We start from the raw sequence: 19,404 nt of genomic DNA, 5'->3' as shown, positions 1-19,404 counted from the left end.
TAAAACTCAGATCAGTGACCCCGTTGTCCGTCTGCTAATGTTATCAGTATTTGGCCTGAAAGAAATCCTGCAGTGTTACAAGCTTCTTTCAACTGATCTTCCAAAAACATGGCCTTAAATCACAGAAGCTCAGTCTGTTAGGAATTTACAGGTTTACTCGAGAAACAATTTCCCCTTTCATGCCTTTGTAGTCACATGAAGCCTCACTAGTGCTGCAGTATCCACTGTTGTACAGCCCAGAAATAGTCAGGTTAAACACATCACGTATCTATGCGACGAACAGGTGAACCTTTAGAACCTTTACTTCCGTTTCTTGACTGTAACTTAAGGCAAAAACCTTATGCTCGTGGAAAGTTCAACGATTCAGATGTCCTTGTAGTTGTTAAGTTTGCAGCATATAAAGGGTCAGTGTCTGTTTGCACAGCCATTAACGTTTGATATCTTTGTAATTGTGCACCTCCGGATACACATAGGTAGGTAAACCTTTTTCAACCTTCAAGTGAACATTTTGCCTTGATTGCGCATGGCTATAGGGATGGCAGCACTGGCCGATCAGTCTGTTCACCATTTTGGTCCAGATTGAAATATCTAGACAAATATTAGATGGATTGGCACAAAATTTTGTACAGACATTCATAGTTCATATAGCCTAATGACTTCAACGATCACATCACTTTTCTTCCAGTGATACTATAAGGTTTAAATTTGTGATTTTTAGTGAAATATCTCAACAGTTAAAGGATGGATTGTCATGACATTCACTACAGACGTTCATATTCCCCTCAGGAATAATTGTACTAACTTTGGTATTGCCTTAACATCTAGCGCCATCATCAGGTCAAAATTTTAATTTGTTCAAATACCTGCAAACCCCTCACCTCAGCTATACTATTTTGTTTATGCTAAATTAAGATGGTGAATATGGTAAACAATATGCTTACTAAACGTCAGCGTGTTACTATTATCATTGTGTGCATATTAGCATGCTGACATTAGCATTTGGCTCAAAGCAGCACTGTGCCTAAGTAGGGCTTCACAGAGCTGCAAGCATGGCTTTAGAATCGTAATCTTGTTCAATCTGTAATTGTGCATAAAATGTATACAAAAAAAACATTTAAAACCTTTAAATGGTAACACCACTATAGTGAAGCATTTCTATCTCCACCAAAATTAACACCAAAGCGTGCTGGGACCGATTGTATCACCTTTGTGGATCCGTGCCATGAGAGCAGTCTGAATCAGTGTATAACATGAGGGAATAGATTGGCAGGGCTGTATGTTTGTGTACAGTGGACCAGTTTTCACCCCACATTTAGAAACCCAGTGGGTGTGTTTGTGCTTACAGATGCCCAGGGGGCGGTGGACCTCTGTCAGAACTGCAAACCCTCTGTTTTGTCCATTTAAGTCTGTTCTGTTCTGATGCAGGAACACAATGATTTGTTTTCTCTAGTTAGTCCAAATCAGATGTTGCTTGTGCAGCTTGACCAATTGAAGGCCCATTTGTTGTTAATTCAAAAATATATTTTCACATGGACTAAAGTCTCGCTGCAAGCTCTGAAACATTGCCTGGCTGTGTGGTTTGTTAATTAAGAATCACTCTGTTTGAAAGTTTATGATGATGAAAAACTAACAAGGTAAGTTACGGTGCCCATGGAAAACTATGATGTGTTCTCGATTAACAGCAGCATGAAGATCTTTGTCTTCATCTTCTCAACTGTTGCAGTAAACAGTAAGAGGGGAGCAGGAAGTTGATGTTGGCTCATTCTAGCTGCATGCACTGTAGCAGAGGATGAATGTCTCCTCCTGTCTCTCCTGGCTGAGGATGAGAGCAAAGATTTCTAGATTTGTGAGATGTAGCGCTGCAGTGAGATCTCTTATTGGGGCCTCTCCATAACAGATCTCCTTTATCGTCAAGAATAGGAGAGCAATTTATGGACCAGATACTGTTGTGATAATGACGCATGCAAAGCTACAGTTACAGGAAAGCAAAGTGTTCCTACTGCTGTGACAGATTAGTCGAGAACTGACTTGAAGTTCAATTGCATTAAGTCAGATGTTAATTTTGTACACCTACATAAAATATGTGTTCTGTCAAGCTGAATTCCCCATCCAGTGCCATATTTATTATCTGTGAAATAAATTTTATTGGATCTTGCAGACTAAACAAAGACTGTCCCATCTGGTTTCACTGCTTTAGAATCCTGAAAAGTGATGCCAGTGACAGTATTTTTGGATTGTTTACCTAACTTCGACCACTCTCATTCCAAAAGTATTCAGTATTTCTCCTAGTATTTTATTCTCATATTGGTGAGAGAGTCAACAGCAGTCAAACCTCTGGTTCCCAACCTGGAGGTAAGGTAACCACAAAATATCAATCTAAGAGGTCACAAAATGATTCATGGTACACGAGAATTAAAATCATAAGGTTATTTTCTTGAGAAAAACAAGATAGTTTTTTTTCCCTTCAGGCTTCTAAAAATGATTGAAATTAATAATCTGAGAGCGTAAAATCCCTTGTATGTTAATACATACTGTATTAAACCTATGATAAGGGGGGTCACACAGGAATTTGTGTCACTCTAAGTAATTACGTATAAATCAAAAAACTTAGGAACCACTGATTTAGGCCAAATGAGACAGAAAAAAATCACCTAAATGTAGAATAATGTGAGTGAAAATTTTAAAATAATTAAAATAATTTAATTCTTTGTGTGGGCTATGCCACTGCCTTTAAAACTACAGTATAGTCAGTGAGGAAAGTCCATTAAACTGTAAAGGCACTGGATTACATGACTAGCAGTATATGAGCCAAACGCTATTGTCCCTAAAGACTTCAAATAATAAATCACTTAATGTTCAGCGCTCTCTCCATTGCCATGTTCGCTACATTATGTGACACAAAATTTTGATGATAGTGAAAGAAAAGTTTTAGAATCCGCTCCTTGAACAATGGCCCCTGCTGCTTTTTGACATTTGGCAGAAAGAGCAGCTTTTCAATATGGATTATTCATCAGCGGTTTGATCCTCCACTCAAATGTCACCACAACAATGCCTCTGTCTTGGCAGCAGCGTCTGTCTTTCTGCAGCTCTGCGGGGTAAGGAATTGGCAATAATTACCACATCTAATGTGGCCTTCAGAAACATTTAGACTTTGTGTTCAAGCGCTTTTTCTTTTCAAATTATTATTGCCATTTTATTGAGAAGTAAGGAAAGAAATGAGAATCTTACCACATCACCCCAATGTTGTGCTCTGTGCTCTGACTTACGATGATGTTTTCTAAATTAGTTGTAAAGATGCCTAATGTAGGAAATTTGTGAACTGCTGCAGTATAACATGGTGTCTCAGATGATGGATGTAACAGACCTGTTGGCCGCAGGTCTGTGGCCACAAATAAAATATCAAATGCATTTACTTAACATGTGGCTTGACCTCAAAACATGTCAGTAATCAATGGGTCTACAGACCTGCCATTCATAAAAAAAACCTAAATGCCCTGATATTTCATTAGTCATTATTTGTATGGACAAGAATTTGAATGGTTCTTTAAAAGTCCATCACTTGTACTGGAAAAGCAGAACCCTCTTCCAGGTTTGTGCCCAAAAGCTAAAGTATCCGTCTTTGTTCTGTAAAGGCAGAATCTGACCTGATAGCTGAAAATGTAAATAGATGTTTTTTCTTTGTCTTAGTCTTTAAACCTACATTTAATTAACTTTTTTTCCCTTGGCCACTTGGGGTAACACATTATGCTGTAAATATAATACTGACATCACCGTATAAAGTTGATGCGGTAAATGTGTTAGCAAAAAGTTAACTATCCAGACATTAAACAAATACATAGTGACAGTGTCATTTATTTCGAATCATGTTTCCGGCCACTCGACAGATTTAAGTCCAATATTCACTCTCTTTTTTAGCTCTGTTTTCATCTCCACCAACTCCTGAGGGAAATATCTGACTCTTTAGCCGATGAATTCTCCACTATGTTGATTGTAGTTACTAACTTTGTCAGTCTGTCGTTTGGTACTAGGCAGGGGTGCACAGTGGGTGTTCCACAGCTTTTTCACTAGGGTTAGGGGAAGGGGTAGGCTTAGCTGCCTGTTGCAGAGAAAATCAAGGTGTCAGTGGTGAAACTGAACCAAGACTCTAAATTTGTGGACCAAAAGCCAAAACAATGAGCTTAAAGATGCAAAAATGCTCAGTGGAGCTGAGGGGAACTGCTGACTCAGGTAATAATGCTCTGTTTGTGTCATGGTGACTCCTAGTCTGATCTGATAATCTGCTTTTGTTTACAACACGAATTTTATTTCCTAAATGTTCGACTGTTGGAGCAGCAGTGACAATGTGACAAGTAATACCTTTGAATATTTCCTTATATAGTATATAAAACATTCAATGTACAGTTTTTCTGTTTCATTTATTTTAGATTCACAACAAATTATTATTTTGATTATATTTTATTATTGATTAGTCTTTCATCATTTTCTTACATCATTGATTAGTATTTTGGTCTCATTAGAAAATAGTGACAAATGACCCTAAACAATTTCTCAGACTGCAGAATCCCAAAGTTAATATATTCAAATTGGTTATTTTGCCCAAAGATATGGTCAAAATCCCAAATAGATTTAGTTTTAAATTACAGAAAACTAAGCAAAGCAGCACATTTGAAAACCTAGAACCATTGAATCTTTGTCATTCGTGCTTGAAAAATTACTTAAACGATTAACTGTCAAAATTGTTGCCATTCAATCAATTGTTTCAGCTGAAATTCGTTTGTTCATTTGAACACATTCTTAATCCATTGAGATTAAGAACTGTTATGTAACTATTAAACCTTTTCAAAACATTCTTTTAATTTGAAGCTACATAGTTTCAACCCGTGGCGGCCAAATATTAGAAATAGAGAGATACTATTATAATCACTCTAAATTTGGATTTACCAAACACGAATGAATAGAACTTTTCTCTAAATTTCCTGTTGTATGTATGGAATGGGTAAACAGAGCACCGGGGCATGCTCTTATTGGATCCAGCTGGGCCTGGACAGAAGTTGCCACATTCAGCTGGCCCCAATTCCCCAAGACATGGGAAGAAAACAAAAGACTCTGTGTTTATCAGACAGGGGTTTCCATCACCATCACATGAAAGGATACATGTGCTATTTTATAAGTTCATATTATATGGTGTGTTTTAAAAATAGAAAGAGAAAGGGATAATCTAAACTGATCATTCTCCTTTAAGGTCTTTTGATGTTTTTACTAATGGAATAAATCACCATAATTCTTGAACTGTGCACAAATGTGGCAAACAAAGGGATTCTAATGCAAAATGTTGCTTCGGGGATCATTAAAGTTTTTTTTCTCTGATTCTGATTCTGCTCATTATTGTGTGACTTGTCTGTTAACTAAAGATTATTCATATGGATATGGTATACAGTAGGGACGCTAGTTACATTGACACTGTCTGTCTGCTGAAAAATCCTCCAATTTCCTGAGGACGCTGAACTTCTAATATCCATTATAATGTTGGGGTATACCGGCCAGCTGACTTCTATTACCCACCGCTGGTCTGGAGTAACAACAGTCACAGTGCCTATCCACACCTGTCAATGGTTATAGATGAGGTCCAGGTTGGCAGTCACATGTGATGAGTGGAAGAAAATCAACTCATAAAACACTAAGAGAAAAACTTGCCTCCGGATCACTTAAAAAAAAAAAAAAAAAAAAAATCTACTCTGCTTAATTTCTCTTTCCACCAGAGCTCATTGATGGTTTCCACGAGACAGGCTCTTGGCCTCAGCACAGAATGGAAGGTCTTTGCTTGGATTGGATGGAGGTGCGTGTTGAACTGCTGTCAGGTAGGAAATCTGTGATAAAATTGCGGTGCTCTTGCCGTCAGGGGCTGCGTCCCAAAGGCTAACATGAAATGGGCCCTGAAGCTTTTACACGTCAAGGACCACCAGCAGAGATGTCATGCCACAAACCCTCTATTTGTCCCAAGAAACCATATCCTGGAAGACTTTACATAACAATTACATAACTTTCTACGGCCTACGTTGCATGGGAAAAGGATGGATCCTGACAGCTATTACTCAACCCCTTTCTTCTATCGTGGTGCATTAAATGATAAGTCTATCCTCTCTGTATTTTTCATATTGTCAACAAATCCCATGAAAACGACCAAAGTGTCTGTGTAGCCAAAGCCGGACATAGCTTATTCCGCTGTGCCATAGTGCTCCATTGTTGTTCAAAACTATTAAAAGAACATCACTAAGCCCCACCTTTGCACTGGGTGACATGTTCCTTCATTACCCTGGATATGGGCACTGTAGTTTATTTTGACTCAGCCAAATATACACCACGGCCTGCTGCTGGAAACAACTGGTAACACACTAAATGTGTATTTTTCTGCAGCTGAAAATAGTCCCCAACAAATGCCGTATATACTCCTGTTTGAGTGATATTTGCTGAAAACTACCGTACCCTGCTGTTTTAGGAAATCATTTAGCCTTGTTAAATAATGAAACTATATATTTGCGACCTGTTTTTAAAAGATTCACGTCTTCAGTAAGAGTGAATGGTCTTGGGCCTGAGTGCCAAAGGCTGGTGAGGGAGGTCAAGGAAGTATTGAGAGACTGACAAATGCATTGTTGGTTTTGGTTGTTGGCAATAGAGGATACAGAATTTTGCCAGGCTTCTCCTCAAAATGAAATGAATTTTGAACAAAACAAAAGAGTAGTTTTTTAAAGGAGTAGCAGTTTTGTTACCTTAGGACAGAGCCAGGCTAGCTATTTCCCCCCGTTTCCAGTCTTTATGCAAAGCTAAGCTAACCATACCGGCAGGAAAGTGGTATCAATCTTCTCATCTAACTCTTGGCAAGAAAGCAAATAAGAGTTTTTCACAAAGTGTTGAACCATTGCTTTAAACTATTCCGCCTCTTACTTGGCCTCCCCTGGCATGCCTTCAAGAACGCTTGGCAGTACCTGGGCCACAGTTTGAGAACCGCTTCCATAGGCTGCTAAGATACTCGTTGCAAAAACCGCATGAAACTATACACCCCAGACTGTTAGATCTCCCTCTGCATCGTTCCACAGGCCGTGAGGACATTGCCCTTCTTGTCTGTGAACTAAAACTGGTGGTAACAAAAGCTCACATCCGACGTAGCTCAGACAGGTACATGGGAAGTTCTCTTTCAAAGTGGTGAGCTCCCTTCCTTCCTGGCCATGAGAGGACGAACTGTGAGGGGGCTCTGTGTGAGCAGGAGGGATCCAGTTGCAGGCAGCTGAATCGGTGCTCTGTTGGGTCTCCCCTGGACACTGTCATAGCGTGTTTGCTGAAGGCGGGTCAATGAGGACTTTCTTTGGCAGAGGAATTTCACAGCACACGACAGCGCAGACACGCACACAGACACAGACACAGAGACACACACACACACACACACACACACACACACGAACCGGTGCAGCCCTGCAACCCAGAACCCTGCTACTCTGGTGAGAACGGAAGTGGATGTTGGTGAGGCGGGAGGTGAAGGAAGGCTGTCACAAAAAGCCGGTCCACTGCTTTAAATTTCACTTGATGACATTAATTGGTCATTTGTTATAACCGAAACACGGTCATCGTATCTCCTGTGGTTCGGTGGACCTTGACGCAGACAGGACAGTTGTGAAGCACAAACAGCAGGAGCATTTACACCACGAATTTTCATCCGTCACACTGATTATACTGTAAAAGTTATACCAGCCCCCTCACAACTAATACATGTATTATTGTTGAGGTGATTACATGAAAGTTCTTCATTGTGACTGATTATACAAGGAAGAAAAATGCTCGGGATCCCGAGGTCGTGTGTCGTGTTTTTGGCTCCAACAATTTGGGGGTTCCAACGATTTCAGGGCTTTTGGGACCGGAAATGCAGTTTTTATTTGAGCCTGACCAATAAGTTGACCGGATGAGTCGAGCTTATCACAGGTATATTCATATGAGTGTCAAACACATGCCCGTGGCAATTTAGATACAGTGATGCCATTACTTCATTTGTCCAAAAAAAGAGCACTTACTAATTTGACAAAACAATCCCAACTCAAGGTCCACTTACAAGCTTGTCTTGCAGCTTTTGACCGTATCGCACAGTCTTCATCAGCAGCTAGATTTTGCTGAGGTGCTGTAGAAATTCAAACTCTGAAAAGATTTTTAGCACTTCTTGGATTTCTTGTCCATGCGGAGTTTAACAGTTCATTTTTGACCTGGCAGTGACAACTGAGCAAAACTCACATCTGTAGATGGCGTTCAGTTGAGATTGTTTTGTTAACTGCTGTTTCCAAAGTCATGAATGAACTGTTGAGCTCCTCTAACTTCTTTTTCAACTTTGTAAGTTTATTTATTTCATTTTTTTTTTTTTTTCCCCTCCGCAGGGGCAGGGCACATGAATAAACTTTGCTGTAAACGCTTCAGCGTTACTGTGACCAAGTACATAGGTATCTCGGTCACAGTTATTAAATAACCAGAATTTAGGAATCATTTAAAAGAAAACAGTTTTTGAAACTTTTTTTTAACGTTCAGAATTTTTGGATTGGAATTATTTTTGGGCCAATAGTCATTTCTAACCTGGAGAACACACGCACGCACACACAGCGAGGTGCAGAACAGTTTGAGTTTCAGTGCAAGCGCAACAGACTTAACACGTCAAGTAACTATACTCCAGCACGCCACGGTGTAGTCCCCAAATGTTTTCCGCTAAAGATTGGTGAACAAAGAAGAGTGAACTGGAGAAGAGTTTTGCAACGTGTTTTAAACTTCGAAGCCCAGAAAAAAACAACCAAACGTAGACCTTTTTTCACGGCAGACATTTTGACTCGTCAAGCACAGGTTTTACCGTTCTTTTTTTAGAGTCCCACGGAGCTGTGACAGTTTGACAATGAGCCAGCGTGAACAATACCAGGACCCTGAAACATAAATTTCATTGTTTACACCTTTGCTTTTCTCACTCAAACTTTCTTCCGTGAAAAGTTGTAATTTAATCTGTAACGAATGTAACGTAAATGTGAGACTCTTTCAGAATAACCAGATTTTACAGAGGGTTTTTTGGTGTCTGTTGGGGGGGGGCTAAGGGGGCCCGGACTCCTGGCCTCTGTATTTCTAAAATCTTGTGCGTGGCCCTGAAAACGCTCCAGCTGCAACGAGCAGCTCGTGAGCGGCACACGGATCTCCAACCGCACACGAAACCTGCGGCACCTCTGCCACTGACACACACGCCCAGTCTGAGAGAAACCTGCTTTGTTAAAAAAAAAAAAAAAAAGAAAGACACACCTTCGGCTGAAGGAACTGTGCGGTCGGAGCTCCAGTTTTGTTTCCCTCGATGTCAGCTGAGGGCGACAGAGGGAGGTGTTCCCCCTCCCCGGTTCTCAAGATTTCCCTCGGTCCACAATAAACTTTCATTTTGGGAAGTCGACACACACATACACACACGCACACACACACTCACACACACACAGCCACACGCGCATCACACACACGCAGCAGCGGCGGCCGCAGTCATCTTGTCCTGCGACTGTTTTCCCGGGGACGCTTGATTCGACTTGACTTGACTCCCATTGTACTTTTGCAAAACGCGCGAAAGGAAGACGGAAAAAACACCCCCATAGGAAGCGCACAGGTGGAGCTCTCCGGAGCGTCTTTTTTAAATTTGCTGTCATCTTCTGGAAGGAGACCACGGGGATAAAAAAAAAGGGACAGGACGATGACAGAGAGCCGCCGTTTCACTGCCGGTTAATCGCACAATTTTTCGATTTCGTTGCTTTTGTTTTTGTTTTGTTTTGTTTTTTCCCCCCCTGGCGCGTTCACTTCTCGCGCGGCCCCCTTCGGGAACACCTGGAATGGAAAAAGTGGATCTGCCTCGTCTGGACTGTAGTAAAAACTCCCAAGGAAGAATGAAGTAACCGCTATGGAGCCGGACAATGCCCCGTACTCCAAACTCAAAACCACTGGAGTCGGGGGGTGAGTCGATCCATCTTTTTAAAGTCAAAACCAAGTAGCTCTTGTCTTTAAACTTTTTTTTTTTTTTTTTTTTTTAATGGGTTATCAGGTTCAAGAGGAAGTCACTCGCGTGCTCGTGAACATCACCTGCGTCCAGATAAGTGTGCCGCGTCCGCTTGACGAACATGTTCGTGTTTGGTTGCTAGTAGCGTTGGTGCAAGTTGTAATATTTTCCAAAGTTAAGTCAGGGAAAACAGAAAAGATTGGGGTGGGGGGGGGGACACAAACAAACTTGATGCCGGGTTTGTTGACAGTTACCCCGAGAAATTACAGCAAATGTCAGAGTTAATACTTTTTTTTTTGGGGGGGGGGGGTTGTAATAAATTGAAAGAGGTGGTATAGTTTAAAAGGCTGCAGATTAGCAAATGGAAAGCATTTTCTCTGCTTGACACGGTTCAGTGGGAGCCAGTGTGGTCTGCCGTACTGTTCTCGAGGTCGTGTCTTTGCGGCTTGTATGGGACTGAGCTGCCAGACGGTCTGGGACTGATTTGAGGGAGACGCATGAGAGGAGGAGAAAGTCTTCTCCTTCTCCTCCTCCTCCTCCTCCCTTGCCCTCCTCCCTGTCGTGCATCTCACTCAGCCGGTTGGTCGGCTGTACCGGTGGGAGGGGGAAATAAAAGTTAAAAAAAGGTTGCATCACATAACCCTGCGGGACATATGAGAGACTTGGTAACCAACTGCACGCCCCCTTCCTTTTTTTGTTTTTTGTTTCTGCTGCTAATGTCAGTATAGTGTAAAAGCAGTGGGACAAAAAAAGAGGAGGGAGGCAAACTTTTAAGAGCTTCAACTGGCAGTCAGTGCGCCAGTGGTTGACCAATGGTTTTCTGTGGCTCTCTGGGAAAACCACAAATGCAGAAGATTTCCTCCAACTGCTTCCATTGTGGCCCTCGTCACTGAGCCTGTGCCACTTCAAACACCGCCGGCTCGACATGCGTCACGTTTTATGTACCGCCTGCAACGAAAACCGTGGCTCCCGGAGTGCAAAGCCCGCCATTATCTTTGTCATAATCCAAGTTCACACTCCTCAGAGATAACATAACCCCTTTAGAGCCACACCAGCTCCAACACCCACGTGTCCTGAGACCTAAATGCCACTGAGAAATCAGTGGTGGAAAATCTTGCTGTGCATCGCCTGACGTGGGGTGATACATGTCACTGCTGTCATGTGAAAAAGGATTTGATCTAATTCTGACCCTAGGATTACAAGGTCTTTTGTGGACTGAGAAAAATCCCGCACCTTTTTAGATTCCATCAAATCCTTTTGAGACCGGCAGTCAAAAAGTGCACAGAACGAGCTAAAATCAAGGGGGGTTTTGTCTCAGTTACTGAAAGGTTCAGACGTTAGAAATAAAATGTAACACTGATCTCTGAGGCCGGTTACAATTGTCTGTATCTTCCACGTGGAATGCTAGGTTTTTAAAGGGATGCCGTGTGGCGTGGGGTTGTCAGAGGTGGTCCGGCGGGGGCGCTCACCTAACCCTGACGAGGAGTAGCCAGGCAGCGAGATAAGACACAGCTTTGGCGTTGTGAAACAGATGTTAGACAGTTTGAACGGAGCAGGGCTGCGGTAGGTGGTCTGATCGCTGCGGTAGGTGGAAGTTCAGTGTTCAAATTCAGTGTTAAGAGTTTTAGTGCGAGTTTCATCCGTACATGTTACGACTTAGGCCTGTGCTTTGCTCTGCATCTTCTGACTCAATATTGCGACTCGTAATTAGATGAGTCAGGGATTAATTAGGAGATGACGCAATTGCTTGATTAATCACATGACTGCCAGCCCTAATTTTTCCAAACTGTTTTTCTTTCTCTTTAGGAGAGTTCTGATTCTTTGGACTATACTCTCTTGCACCTGCTCTCTAAGGCTCGCACACGCACAAGGTAAGTAGGTTTAGGACTCGGGTGGGTGTGTGTTGTTGTTTTTATGAGAACTTTACTGATGCAAGCAGTGTGCTACGCTGGTAGCGTTACGGTGTGGGGAAGAGGAAAATCCAAATTTAGGTTTATGGGAGGTTACAGTGACACTTTCAGGTGTCTCCTATGCACTGCACCACTGTGAGAATATCCAGGTCCCGAACTAGGTAATATTGTGAGTATTTGCAGCTGAGCAGCAGTAGAATGAGTTGTAATGAGTGAGGAAAGGCCAAATAAGTACGTTACCTCAACACGGGCCACTTGTTGCGCATGTTTGCCCAAGTTATCCGGGGATTATCTATGACTGGCATCTACATTTCCCCCGGCTTGGTCAGCTCTACCTCTGTTTGATCTGTCGAGGCCAAAAATCTCTGATTCAATAATTTACTCTTTGTAGGAAACTGCAGATGCCCTCCAGAATATCGCTTCCTATTCACGGCATTGTTTTCTCAGCAGTTTGAGGATGGTGGAATTAGAGCATCACCTCCTCCTTTTGCTACCTATTGTCAATAGAGACGATTTGCAAACCTGACATCTAAAGCACTGCACTCACTGTATATACCTAAAAATGTAAAAAAGAATAGGTCTCTTTTATAATATGGGTATTCACAAGTGTTTCAGACATTTATTTTGTTGGAAAGGGTGTAAATTTATCTGGACACGACCGGGTAAACCTACAAACCTTTTCCAATCCGCAGCAGTTTAGTTCTTACGTCTCTACTCCTACGCGAACCCTCATGCCCTTGTCTAATGTCTCAATAAAGGTTTCCAAGGTGTTAGGTGACCCCATCAGCCCTGCTTCCCTGATGTCTTCCCTGCTCACATGAAAGTGCATTCTTTCTTACGTTGACTCGCGCTCAGCTGGGCCCTGATGTCTGCTGCAGTCAGCTTTCCGTTACACAACTTAAAGGCCCTTATGAGCACGTTGTCTGATTTAGCTGTCGATCAAAATCTGCCGGATCTTACTCAATCAGAGCCCTTCCCAGTTCCTAGATGCCTTTTTGATAATATATACCACTGCACGCAATAATAGCTGCTTTTGGCAATTACTCGGCGGCTCTGCCTTCTTGAGTTGATATTTTCCTCCCACGGTGACGGCTGAGTGTTTAGAGACCTGGATTTTTATACGTAAGGACGCGTTCATTTGCAAACTCTCAGATCTTAATGAGACTGTACATTTGTGCAGGCCGCACCGGAAAAACAGTACTGCCGGTATACTGTAAAAACCTGCAGACTTTGTTCGGATCATTTGAAAGATAATGTCTATGTTGTCTAGTCTAGTCTAGTCAGTCACGAAGAGACGGCTTGCAGTGGAAGCCTTGCATTTGGAAAATGACTGTGCACAGTCACTGTCTAATGTATTGTTTGTTTGCATGGTGCCGGCTGTACCCCAGTGTATTAAAGACCCACTCCAGGATTGGTGTACTGCAGCCTTTCCTAAGCAGACATCAGAGGTCTGTCGCACGGGTTGCCACTTTTACGTTTTCATCTCAGACATCAGGAGGAAACCTAATTGTCAGGGTGCACAGGCCTGGAAATGTAGTCTTTTTGCACAGTTGCGGTGGTTACACACGGCAGCCTGCACACTTTCCTCGGAGGGCTCAGGGCCAGATCAAGGTCAGCCCCTGTGCAGCATCCCTGGAGCAGGTTTGGGGGCTCAATGTGTCACTGTAGATGTAATACCAACTATCTTCCAGATGATGGCTCACCTGTCAGCGATGGGTATCAAACCAGCAGCCCTGGGGTTACTGGTTGACCCTTCACCTCTAGGAGGATTAATAATGAATAGTGAATAATAATGATGATAGTAAATAATTCATATATAATAAGGTAAAGAAATACCTCGGTAATGCACTCCTTGGTGTAAGGAATTATGATTTTTTAAGAAAAAAATCATCCATTTTAATGTGGAATGGGGAAAGAATCTAGTTTGTAGTGTAAAGCACTTTGAGTCTTCAGTAAGACTAGAAAAGCACTATATCAGTGAAGTCCATTCACCATCTTAAGTTGTGTTAAATGTTAAGAATCCGTTGTGTTACTTAAGGGTAGTGCTTTTCTTGAATGAACAAATTAAGTGTTAAAGTCTATTTCCATTCTTTGTCTGCACTAGAGGACCTTTAGTGTGAAGCAGCTGAAGGAAATCTTGAGTGCGCATCAGCCGCATACTAATCTCGGAAATGCATTTGTCTGCGCACGTGTCAGCTGTCTGAGAAAAAGTTGTGTTGTTTGCTACACCTGGTCTTCAGCGTTGCTTTGTCTCCAGGATGTTTTATACTCGGTGTTCAGTTTTTTTTGTTGTCTTTGTTTTTTTTTTTTTTTCCCCCAGCTCATCAGGAGGTCACAAAAAGCCCCAGGCGGCGTGCCTATCCGCTTAGATTTAGGTATGCAGCGAAAGCCTTGAAAGTAGATCACAAAGTAAAAGAACAGTTTTGCTCTCCTCATACAATTTTAACACTTCGAATCGGTGCTGTATGGGCTATTTAACTGAGGAAAGTCTTCTTTTCTTGTTTCAGTTTCAGTTTTATTTATCTTATCCTTGTTATTGAACTGACCTACTGCCTGCACACACTGAGCAGGGTCTCCCTTCTAACATGTGTAGTATACTTGTCTCCTCTGCCGAGCAATAATTCATCATTCAGCATTCATTGCCCAGATTTTTATTTTTTTTGGTCTTAGTCTGGAAAAGGATGGATCTTTGAGATCCATATATAAGCTTTTAGTTTCTCCTTTGCACGTGCTGAGAGGACTAACGTACTGTATTCAGGATAGATTGGCTTGGGGATGATCAATTCTTTTATTTTTCAGCCTTGCTAAACTAAACAGAAAGCCTTTGTTTGACATTACTGATGACTTGCACTAGTGCCTAACAATAGACAATAGTAAGATAATGGGAGCATTTCGAATCTGTTTTGATGTTGGAACCAAAACCAGATTTGACTTTCTGAAAGCACTGAATGTTATGCTTGTGAAAGTAATATGTAGATTTAAATAACTGCGGTGCTGTTGTTTCAGTGGGTCTCGGTTTGAGATCACCAGATTGGGTTTGGAGGTCACTGAGTACACCACTTTCTGGACTTATGAGGTGATTTAGAGAATAATAATTTTTTTTTAATGTTTTCCTTTCTCAGTGGGCGCTGTGACTAGTGGTCAACAGTTGCTCAAGAGTATGCGTTTATTGAAAAGAATACTCGAGAAATATAGGATGTTTTGCTACAGTGAAATGTTGATTAAATGCAGCTCAACGAAGGTGTGGATCCAGTTAGGCGCGGTAGACAGTACACACAACACTGTAGTGTGAAATATTAGCCGGATTTTCCTCCCATGAGATGCAAGCAGCAATTAAAACCTGCAGAAAACACTGCAGTATGTTTCCATGAGCTTGGGCCCTGTCAGAGCGATCATCTATAATCAACAGACATTACCAGATTACCTTCTCTGTCTCTGCACTTATTTACCTCGTAACACCCCACCACTGTCTTCTCCAGGGACCCCGCTTCTGTCTCCTTTTCCCGAGATTGTTCTAATTAAGACTGATGTAATGATTATGTAATTGGCTGCAATCTCCAGAAGTGGCTGGTGATGTGTGGCTCTATTTGAAATTTTATGCATCCAATTTCAAATTGTCTTTGCTGCAGCATTTTCATCAGTCTTAAACTTGTGAAGCCCCTGCTTGGCTCCACAACATATTTAAGTATCACTTATACTCCTGCAATATGGTTTATACTTTGATGCAGATCAGTGCTCTTTGAGTGGGAGGTTGTTAATTGGTGTCTTACACAAATGAATATGGTATCTTCTTTTAAATAGCTTATTAAGTGCACATATAAAGTTATATAATGTTTAATAAAATTAACCTTTTCTTGTTCTTTTTTTAATTTTGACATTGATATATTGTAATAGTTTTCATTTTATGCCCCTCCGTAAGACCAGTTTATACTAAAGTTATTACTATCAGAGGATTTAGATTAAAGAAAGACATGTATACGTTGTATAATTTTATCTAAGCTTAGAAATCATGATATCATGATATTAAAAAAAAAATTAGTTCTTGTTTGGTATCTCTAGATGCTTAAGGTCTATTGAGCTTAAGAGTCACTGACATCACTCTCATTTGTTTTTCCGAAGATGTGGATGTTCTGCAGCAGCTTGGGCTTTCTGGGCGAAGGGCAGTCGGGTCATCATCTCCAGGCGCGCGGACCATCCCTAATGGAATCATCCCCTTCAAGTCTGGAATTATCCTCACCCCGAGGGCACGTGTCCAGGTGCCTCTGCGCACCGTTATCCCTGCTAACTACAGCTCCACCAATCTCTCCCTGATCCTCAGCTTGTCTGTTCATCGCGTCAACAGTGCTTTTCTTTTCTCAGTTCTGTCTAAGAAAAGGAAAGTGCAGCTCGCAGTGCAGTTTGTTCCGGGGAAGGTCCTGGTGCACGTGGGGCAGAGGAGCTCTGTGAGTTTTGACTATGATGTCCACGACGGCCAGTGGCATAGTCTGGCCTTGGATGTCCAAGGCCATCAGGTGTTCTTACACACTTCTTGTGGAAAGAAAAGCGTACATAGAGATTTGCATTCTAAAAAAGAGGAGGCCCTGGATCCAGAGGGCTCTTTCCTGCTGGGCAAAATGAACCACAACTCGGTGCCGTTTGAAGGTGCCATCTGTCAGTTTGACATTTATCCCTCTGCTAAGGCAGCTCATAACTATTGTGATTACATTAAGAAACATTGCAGAGAAGCCGACACCTATCGGCCTGTTTTTCCACCCCTGCTACCTCTACTTTCCACAGACCCAAACATTACTCTCACTCATGTTACTCCACTGTCATTGACGGAGCTTTCCAAAAAGGGCAAGAGACCCACTCTGGCCTTGATTGAGGAAAACACCAGGACTACAATTCATGTTCCAACTGACCGCTTGATGATCCAGGACAAAACATCTGTGCATCAGATTCGGAGCGTTCCAAAACTTGGTGCTGTGTCTGTTTCTCCACCGGTTCATCCAGGGTTGGAAAACCCGTTTAAATTTCCAACCCAAACAGTTACTACATCTCTTAGGATCAGCGGGACAACACCAAACCCAACTTTACATGCCGGAAAGAACACAAAGCAAGGAGATACTAATGCCCTGAAACATTCTGGGAATAGTATGGATTTACCTGCTTCAACTAGACCATCAGAGATGAAGCCAAACCTCCAAACCACAGCTGCTTCCACACAGGGGCCTCCTTCAGTCGCCTACCTTCCCCGTAAAAAGCGGTTGAGCACAGTAGTTCCAAAGAAACCTGAGCCAAAAGTGACCAGTGTGCAGGTCAAACCCACCTCGCTTATTCCAGTCACTCCAGCTGCAACAGATGGCTTCCAAACATTTGACATGGAAGCGACCCACTTCTCACTGCTGGCTGGACCACCTGGACTAAAGGGAGAACCAGGACCGCCGGTGAGTGTGTGATCTCGAAACAAAAACAACACAAACCTGCTCCTGAAAACGATGCATGAATAAAAGAACGTTTATTACACCTTTGAGCCACAATGAGTGCATCTTTGTGTATGCACAGTGGGAATATTTGTTTATCTTATGATTGGGTTACAGTACAGTGTTTTAGTGTTTATTTATGAATGAATGACTTATGAATAGAGCAATTGGATTCCAACAGATGCATGTTTAAATCATTGACTGTCTTTTTTTTTTTTCATGCTTTGGGTCAAATTCCTAATACATCTTTGGAAAACAATGGTATACAAGTTTGACAGCTTGTTTTTTAAAGGTTGGTTTGCCTTTCTTTGATGTTCGGAACTGATGGGGATGCTGACGTGTCTCTTGGTTTGTTTGGTTTTTTGAACTGCTTCATTCCCTATCCTCAGTTTGTTTTCTGACCTGCTTCAAATGCTTGTATGTGGTGTTATAGATTTTCTATCCATGTATAATTGGTGCCGATTTAATGTGTGATTTCCTTTTTAGCAGCAACGGTAGAAATAGTGAGGTTCGTAGCTGGCCTGTGCCAGTTAGTGTTTGTCTGAGTGCAGGGGCTGGCGGTGAGGCGTTAGATTCCTCTGAGAGGGAGTGTGACTGCTCAGAGAATGGATACTTTTAAAGTAGGGTCAAATGTAAAAAGGATAGAGCACATAATTAACCGTTGAGAGTAAGAATATAAAGATCATAAAATAGAAAGGCAGTGGCTCATTCCCATTATTGAGAGCTGTATTATCTTTCCTATTTTAAGCAACACAGACTTTCTTGTTAGGAATGTTGGCATGGTGTGCAGGAATTGTAGGAAATGGAGAGTTGTATTTGTTTTCTTTCAAGTGCAGATTTGTTTTGTGAAGAAGTGCATAATTCATTAAAAATATTTGACTGTAATTATAACACAAATGAGTGTTAAGCATGTGTCGGACTCGTGACATGGGATACTGCATTTTAAAATGCATGGTTCTGATGGTAGGTCTGAGGTTTAGCATGTCCGTAAAAAAAGAAAGAAGAACAAACAAACATGAAAAAGAAATCTACTAAACAATTGAGCTCATCACATGACCAGTGTCAGTGGCAAAATGCTAGAATTGAAAAGCTACTAAAACTAATTTTTATTAGATCATCTTAAGACTGCAGAGTAAGACTGACCTTTCTAAGTTCAGAACATAGCGTTAGTGATTAACATAGTCGGAGTATTTTATCTTGACATTTATTAGACCATGTTCTCTGTAGACGCTGAAAATGCATGCGGACCACGTGGTCTTGTTAGGTGCCGTTCCTCTGTTGAACACTAAACGCATTTTCCATTATTAAAAATGACTTCTCTGTCTTGTATTAGATCAGGTTTGGCCAAAAATAATGTTTTAAGTAAAGCTTTCATGATTTGGCAGTGAGGAAAACCCCAGCTCTGCACGCCCTGAAGCCTCTTAGAACATTTTTATGAGAGAGAGATGTAACCAATACCAGTCAATCCCTAGTGTGTGGTAAAAGGTTACCTTCCTGAGGAGTTTCACCATTGTATCGGTTGCTTATATTTTAGTCTGAACAGATTGTGGAGTAAGGTACAGGATCTAAAATTAAATTACCCACATTGTCTTTTGAGTCACTTCACTTTGTTGAGTTTGTGATCCCCTTCTACTGGGTTTCGGGTTGACCTTAGCGGGTCATGGACTTTTTAAGAGGGCAGACGTTTAAACTCCTCACAATAACAGGAATGTCCTTAAAAGTAAATACGACAGAGTTTACTGCAACTTTTTTAAAGACAGTGATAAGTGATAACACACGTGATGATGAACTCTGAAGACGGAGGATCAAAACTGATGACTAGATAACCAATGAAGGTCTCCAGTCGCGGACTAGAGACTGTTGGAAGCTAATTCAGTATCCACAGGTATCAGATAAACATTTTAATAAAACTGAAGAATTAATAAAACATACAATTCCAATATAATTGCAAAATTCAGTGTTTCAGTTACTTTCATTCAGTCTTGGCTAGCCT

At 41.6% G+C, this 19,404-nt stretch overlaps 2 protein-coding genes across 8 annotated transcripts in view; one reads left to right on the top strand and one right to left on the bottom strand.

Moving 5' to 3' along the window:
• Positions 1–9,577, bottom strand: part of LOC120804635 (kelch-like protein 20) — a 44,093-nt gene extending 34,516 nt beyond the window's left edge. For all 4 annotated transcript variants that reach the window (XM_040154109.1, XM_040154108.1, XM_040154111.1 and 1 more), the window contains exon 1: positions 9,310–9,577. The gene's annotated coding sequence lies outside the window, so the exon portion shown is untranslated. The remainder of the gene's footprint in view (positions 1–9,309) is intronic.
• Positions 9,345–19,404, top strand: part of col27a1b (collagen, type XXVII, alpha 1b) — a 67,310-nt gene continuing 57,250 nt past the window's right edge. For all 4 annotated transcript variants that reach the window (XM_040154104.1, XM_040154106.1, XM_040154103.1 and 1 more), the window contains exons 1-3: positions 9,345–9,996; positions 11,846–11,910; positions 16,069–17,375. In XM_040154104.1, coding sequence (XP_040010038.1) covers positions 9,944–9,996; positions 11,846–11,910; positions 16,069–17,375 — 1,425 coding nt within the window. In that variant the 5' untranslated portion in view covers positions 9,345–9,943. The remainder of the gene's footprint in view (positions 9,997–11,845; positions 11,911–16,068; positions 17,376–19,404) is intronic.

The sequence above is a fragment of the Xiphias gladius genome, chromosome 19 (genome assembly GCF_016859285.1).
Source record: "Xiphias gladius isolate SHS-SW01 ecotype Sanya breed wild chromosome 19, ASM1685928v1, whole genome shotgun sequence".
NCBI classification, from domain to species: Eukaryota; Metazoa; Chordata; class Actinopteri; order Istiophoriformes; family Xiphiidae; genus Xiphias; species Xiphias gladius.
This window is presented reverse-complemented; position numbering and strand designations above follow the sequence as displayed.